We start from the raw sequence: 6,372 nt of genomic DNA, 5'->3' as shown, positions 1-6,372 counted from the left end.
TCTATAGTAGTTCACTATATAGGGAATAGGGCTCTGGTCACTAATAGTTCACTATATAGGGAATAGGGCTCTGGTCACTAGTAGTTCACTATATAGGGAATTGGGCTCTGGTCACTAGTAGTTCACTATATAGGGAATAGGGCTCTGGTCACGAGTAGTTCACTATATAGGGAATAGGGCCCTGGTCACTAGTAGTTCACTATATAGGGAATAGGGCTCTGGTCTATAGTAGTTCACTATATAGGGAATAGGGCTCTGGTCACTAGTACACTATATAGGGAATAGGGCTCTGGTCACTAGTACACTATATAGGGAATAGGGCTCTGGTCACTAGTAGTGTACTATATAGGGAATAGGGTGCCATATGGGACTCAGCCTGTGTTTGTTTCCAACAGGAAGCTCTGTGATCCTGGTCTGACGTCGTTTGAACCAGAAGCTCTGGGGAACCTGGTAGAGGGACATGACTTCCATCGCTTCTACTTCGACAACGGTAACACTTCCATCAGTCATTTAGAAGATACAGTTATTGATTAGTAGAGGTATTGATTAGTAGAGGTATTGATTAGTAGAGGTATTGATTAGTAGAGGTATTGATTTAGTAGAGGTTTTGATTAATAGAGGTATTGATTAGTAGAGGTATTGATTAGTAGAGTTATTGATTAGTAGAGGTATTGATTAGTAGAGCTATTGATTAGTAGAGGTATTGATTTAGTAGAGGTATTGATTAGTAGAGGTATTGATTAGTAGAGGTATTGATTAGTAGAGTTATTGATTAGTAGAGGTATTGATTAGTAGAGTTATTGATTAGTAGAGGTATTGATTAGTAGAGGTATTGATTAGTAGAGGTATTGATCAACTATTTATTAGTGTAGGTATTGATCAGCTATTGATTAATAGTTATTGATCAGCTATCGATTAGTAGAGGTATTGATCAACAACTTTTGATTAGTATGGGTATTGACCCGCTATTGATTAGCAGAGGTATTGATCAGCTATTAAGTAGAGGTATTGATCATCTATTGAGTAGTATGTATTGATTAGTAGAGGTATTGATTAGTAGAGGTATTGATTAGCAATTCATTAGTAGAGGTGTTGATCAGCTATGGATTAGTATAGGTATTGATGAGCTATTCATTCATAGAGGTATTGGTTAGTAGAGGTATTGATTAGCTATTGATTAATAGAGGTATTGGTTAGTAGAGGTATTGATTAGAATATGTATTGATTAGTAGAGGTATTGATTAGTAGAGGTATTGATTAGCTATTGATTAGTATAGGAATTAATTATTAGATGTATTGATTAACTAGTCATTAGTATATGTATTGATTAGTAGAGGTATTGATTTGCTATTGATTACTATAGGTATTGATTAGCTATTTATTCATAGGGGTGTTCATTAGTAGAGGTAATGATTATAATTGGTATTGATTAGCAGATTTATTGATTAGTAAAGGTATTGATTAGTAGAGGTATTGATTAGCTATTGATTAGTAGAGGTATTGATCAGCTATGGATTAGTAGATGTATTGATTGGTAGAATTTATGAATCAGATATCGATTTGTAGTTATTGATTAACAATACATTAGTAGAGGTATTGATTAGCTATTGATGAATAGTTATATCCGTTTGTGTCTGTTCCTGAGAAATAGTAAATATCACAAGCTAACTAAGGCCTGTCTGTCTCTCTCTCCATCTCCCTCACCCCCCCCTTCCCCTTCTCTTTCCAGCCCTGTCTAAAGGTAGCAAGCCGGTGCACACCATCCTCCTCAACCCTCACGTCCATCTGATAGGTAGGAAATCAGCCATTTCTAATTATTCTAACAATAATATTATGATATATGTGCCATTTAGCAGACGCTTTTATCAAAAGCAACTAAGATGAATGTGTGCATATATTTTCCATATGGGTGGCACTGGGAATTGAACCCACTCTCCTGGTATTGCAAGCACCATGCTTTACCAACTGAACATGATGTTTTATGTCATCTTGTTTCTGGTTGGTATTCAAATATACACTGTGTGTACATATCACTGAAACTAGACCAGATTCAAATGTCCCATTTCAAATGTCCCATTCCAAATGTCCCATTCCAAATGGTCCCATTCCAAATGTCCCATTCCAAATTGTCTCATTCCAAATGTCCCATTCCAAATGTCCCATTCCAAATTGTCCCATTCCAAATTGTCCCATTCCAAATGTCCCATTCCAAATGTCCCATTCCAAATTGTCCCATTCCAAATGTCCCATTCCAAATTGTCCCATTCCAAATGTCCCATTCCAAATGTCCCATTCCAAATTGTCCTGAAGCATTGAAGTGAACATTGGAATGGGAATTCCGGTGTACTTCCTGAATTGAATCAAGATGGACGCCAACCCCCTGGTACTTATGGTGTGGCAGGGTAGCCTAGTGGTTAGAGTGTTGGACTAGTAACCGGAAGGCAGTTAACTCACTGTTCCTAGACCAGTTAACCCCACTGTTTCTAGACCAGTTAACCCCACTGTTCCTAGACCAGTTAACTCACTGTTCCTAGACCAGTTAACCCCAATGTTCCTAGACCAGTTAACTCACTGTTCCTAGACCAGTTAACCCCAATGTTCCTAGACCAGTTAACCCCACTGTTTCTAGACCAGTTAACCCCACTGTTTCTAGACCAGTTAACCCCCCTGTTCCTAGACCAGTTAACCCCACTGTTCCTAGACCAGTTAACCCCACTGTTCCTAGACCAGTTAACCCCACTGTTCCTAGACCAGTTAACCCACTGTTCCTAGACCAGTTAACCCACTGTTCCTAGACCAGTTAACCCACTGTTCCTAGACCAGTTAACCCACTGTTCCTAGACCAGTTAACCCCACTGTTCCTAGATCAGTTAACCCCACTGTTCCTAGACCAGTTAACCCCACTGTTCCTAGACCAGTTAACCCCACTGTTCCTAGACCAGTTAACCCCACTGTTCCTAGACCAGTTAACCCCACTGTTCCTAGACCAGTTAACCCACTGTTCCTAGACCAGTTAACCCCACTGTTCCTAGACCAGTTAACCCCACTGTTCCTAGACCAGTTAACCCCACTGTTCCTAGACCAGTTAACCCACTGTTCCTAGACCAGTTAACCCCACTGTTCCTAGACCAGTTAACCCCACTGTTCCTAGACCAGTTAACCCCACTGTTCCTAGACCAGTTAACCCCACTGTTCCTAGACCAGTTAACCCCACTGTTTCTAGACCAGTTAACCCCCCTGTTCCTAGACCAGTTAACCCCACTGTTCCTAGACCAGTTAACCCCACCCCACTGTTCCTAGACCAGTTAACCCCACTGTTCCTAGACCAGTTAACCCACTGTTCCTAGACCAGTTAACCCCACTGTTCCTAGACCAGTTAACCCCACTGTTTCTAGACCAGTTAACCCCCCTGTTCCTAGACCAGTTAACCCCACTGTTCCTAGACCAGTTAACCCCACTGTACCTAGACCAGTTAACCCCACTGTTCCTAGACCAGTTAACCCCACTGTTCCTAGACCAGTTAACCCACTGTTCCTAGACCAGTTAACCCCACTGTTCCTAGACCAGTTAACCCCACTGTACCTAGACCAGTTAACCCCACTGTTCCTAGACCAGTTAACCCCACTGTTCCTAGACCAGTTAACCCACTGTTCCTAGACCAGTTAACCCACTGTTCCTAGACCAGTTAACCCACTGTTCCTAGACCAGTTAACCCACTGTTCCTAGACCAGTTAACCCCACTGTTCCTAGACCAGTTAACCCACTGTTCCTAGACCAGTTAACCCCACTGTTCCTAGACCAGTTAACCCCACTGTTCCTAGACCAGTTAACCCCACTGTTCCTAGACCAGTTAACCCCACTGTTCCTAGACCAGTTAACCCCACTGTTCCTAGACCAGTTAACCCCACTGTTCCTAGACCAGTTAACCCCACTGTTCCTAGACCAGTTAACCCCACTGTTCCTAGACCAGTTAACCCACTGTTCCTAGACCAGTTAACCCCACTGTTCCTAGACCAGTTAACCCCACTGTTCCTAGACCAGTTAACCCCACTGTTCCTAGACCAGTTAACCCCACTGTTCCTAGACCAGTTAACCCCACTGTTCCTAGACCAGTTAACCCCACTGTTCCTAGACCAGTTAACCCACTGTTCCTAAGCCGTCATTGAAAATAAGAATGTGTTCTTAACTGACTTGCCTGGTTAAATAAAGGTTAAATAAAGGTTAAATAAAGGTTAAATAAAGGTTAAATAAAGGTTAAATAAAGGTTAAATAAAGGTTAAGAATGATGCACAATGTGTTTTACAATGTTGACGTGAAACAAGGAGAGGTGAACTAATGAGAAGGTCTATCTAGCGGAGAACGCTGCGTGCATCGCCTACATCCGCCTGAGCCAGTACATGGACGCGGGGGGGATGCCTCGCACCATGCAGTCTGAGGAGACCCGCGTCTGGCATCGCAGAGAGGGAAAGTGGCAGAACATACACTTCCACCGCTCTGGCTCGCCCAGCGTACCATCCCAGTAAGAAACAGACGTTAATCAATGAATTAATGGATTAATTATAGTGATTATAAATACACCGATATCAGAACATACACTTCCACCACTCTGTAGTGTAGACTACCTTCCCAGTCTGTAGTGTAGACTACCTTCTCCGTCTGTAGTGTCCAGTGTAGACTACCTTCTCCGTCTGTAGTGTAGACTACCTTCCCAGTCTGTAGTGTAGACTACCTTCTCCGTCTGTAGTGTAGACTACCTTCCCAGTCTGTAGTGTAGACTACCTTCTCCGTCTGTAGTGACTCCTTCCCAGTCTGTATTGTCCAGTCTAGACTACCTTCCCAGTCTGTAGTGTCCAGTGTAGACTACCTTCTCAGTCTGTAGTGTAGACTACCTTCTCCGTCTGTAGTGTCCAGTCTAGACTCTCTTCCCAGTCTGTATTGTCCAGTCTAGACTACCTTCCCAGTCTGTAGTGTCCAGTGTAGACTACCTTCTCAGTCTGTAGTGTCCAGTGTAGACTACCTTCTCCGTCTGTAGTGTCCAGTCTAGACTCTCTTCCCAGTCTGTATTGTCCAGTCTAGACTACCTTCCCAGTCTGTAGTGTCCAGTGTAGACTACCTTCCCAGTCTGTAGTGTCCAGTGTAGACTACCTTCTCCGTCTGTAGTGTCCAGTGTAGACTACCTTCCCAGTCTGTAGTGTCCAGTGTAGACTACCTTCTCAGTCTGTAGTGTCCAGTCTAGACTCTCTTCCCAGTTTGTAGTGTCCAGTGTAGACTACCTTCCCAGTCTGTAGTGTCCAGTGTAGACTACCTTCCCAGTCTGTAGTGTCCAGTGTAGACTACCTTCTCAGTCTGTAGTGTCCAGTGTAGACTACCTTCTCAGTCTGTAGTGTCCAGTGTAGACTACCTTCTCAGTCTGTAGTGTCCAGTGTAGACTACCTTCTCAGTCTGTAGTGTCCAGTGTAGACTACCTTCTCAGTCTGTAGTGTCCAGTGTAGACTACCTTCTCAGTCTGTAGTGTCCAGTCTAGACTACCTTCTCAGTCTGTAGTGTCCAGTGTAGACTACCTTCTCAGTCTGTAGTGTAGACTACCTTCTCAGTCTGTAGTGTCCAGTGTAGACTACCTTCCCAGTCTGTAGTGTCCAGTCTAGACTACCTTCCCAGTCTGTAGTGTCCAGTGTAGACTACCTTCTCAGTCTGTAGTGTCCAGTGTAGACTACCTTCTCAGTCTGTAGTGTCCAGTGTAGACTACCTTCTCAGTCTGTAGTGTCCAGTCTACTCTTTCCAGTCTGTAGTGTCCAGTGTAGACTACCTTCCCAGTCTGTAGTGTCCAGTGTAGACTACCTTCTCAGTCTGTAGTGTCCAGTGTAGACTACCTTCCCAGTCTGTAGTGTCCAGTGTAGACTACCTTCCCAGTCTGTAGTGTCCAGTGTAGACTACCTTCTCAGTCTGTAGTGTCCAGTCTAGACTACCTTCCCAGTCTGTAGTGTCCAGTGTAGACTACCTTCCCAGTCTGTAGTGTCCAGTGTAGACTACCTTCTCAGTCTGTAGTGTCCAGTCTAGACTACCTTCCCAGTCTGTAGTGTCCAGTGTAGACTACCTTCTCAGTCTGTAGTGTCCAGTGTAGACTACCTTCCCAGTCTGTAGTGTCCAGTGTAGACTACCTTCTCAGTCTGTAGTGTCCAGTGTAGACTACCTTCTCAGTCTGTAGTGTAGACTACCTTCCCAGTCTGTAGTGTCCAGTGTAGACTACCTTCTTACTCTGTAGTGTCCAGTGTAGACTACCTTCCCAGTCTGTAGTGTAGACTACCTTCCCAGTCTGTAGTGTAGACTACCTTCCCAGTCTGTAGTGTCCAGTGTAGACTACCTTCTCAGTCT

The 6,372-nt window shown here is 43.7% G+C and overlaps 1 protein-coding gene across 1 annotated transcript in view; it reads left to right on the top strand.

The window, feature by feature from the left end:
- Positions 1–329: 329 nt before the first annotated feature.
- LOC124027429 (calcium/calmodulin-dependent protein kinase type II delta 2 chain-like) overlaps positions 330–6,372 on the top strand; it is a gene marked incomplete at its 5' end in the record, with an annotated part of 8,592 nt that continues 2,549 nt past the window's right edge. Inside the window, 3 exons of the mRNA XM_046339859.1 lie at positions 330–490; positions 1,730–1,792; positions 4,354–4,519. Coding sequence (XP_046195815.1) covers positions 330–490; positions 1,730–1,792; positions 4,354–4,519 — 390 coding nt within the window. The remainder of the gene's footprint in view (positions 491–1,729; positions 1,793–4,353; positions 4,520–6,372) is intronic.

The sequence above is a fragment of the Oncorhynchus gorbuscha genome, unplaced genomic scaffold (genome assembly GCF_021184085.1).
Source record: "Oncorhynchus gorbuscha isolate QuinsamMale2020 ecotype Even-year unplaced genomic scaffold, OgorEven_v1.0 Un_scaffold_3215, whole genome shotgun sequence".
Lineage (NCBI taxonomy): Eukaryota > Metazoa > Chordata > Actinopteri > Salmoniformes > Salmonidae > Oncorhynchus > Oncorhynchus gorbuscha.
The sequence above is the reverse complement of the archived record's forward strand: the minus strand, read 5'-3'. Positions and strand labels throughout refer to the sequence as shown.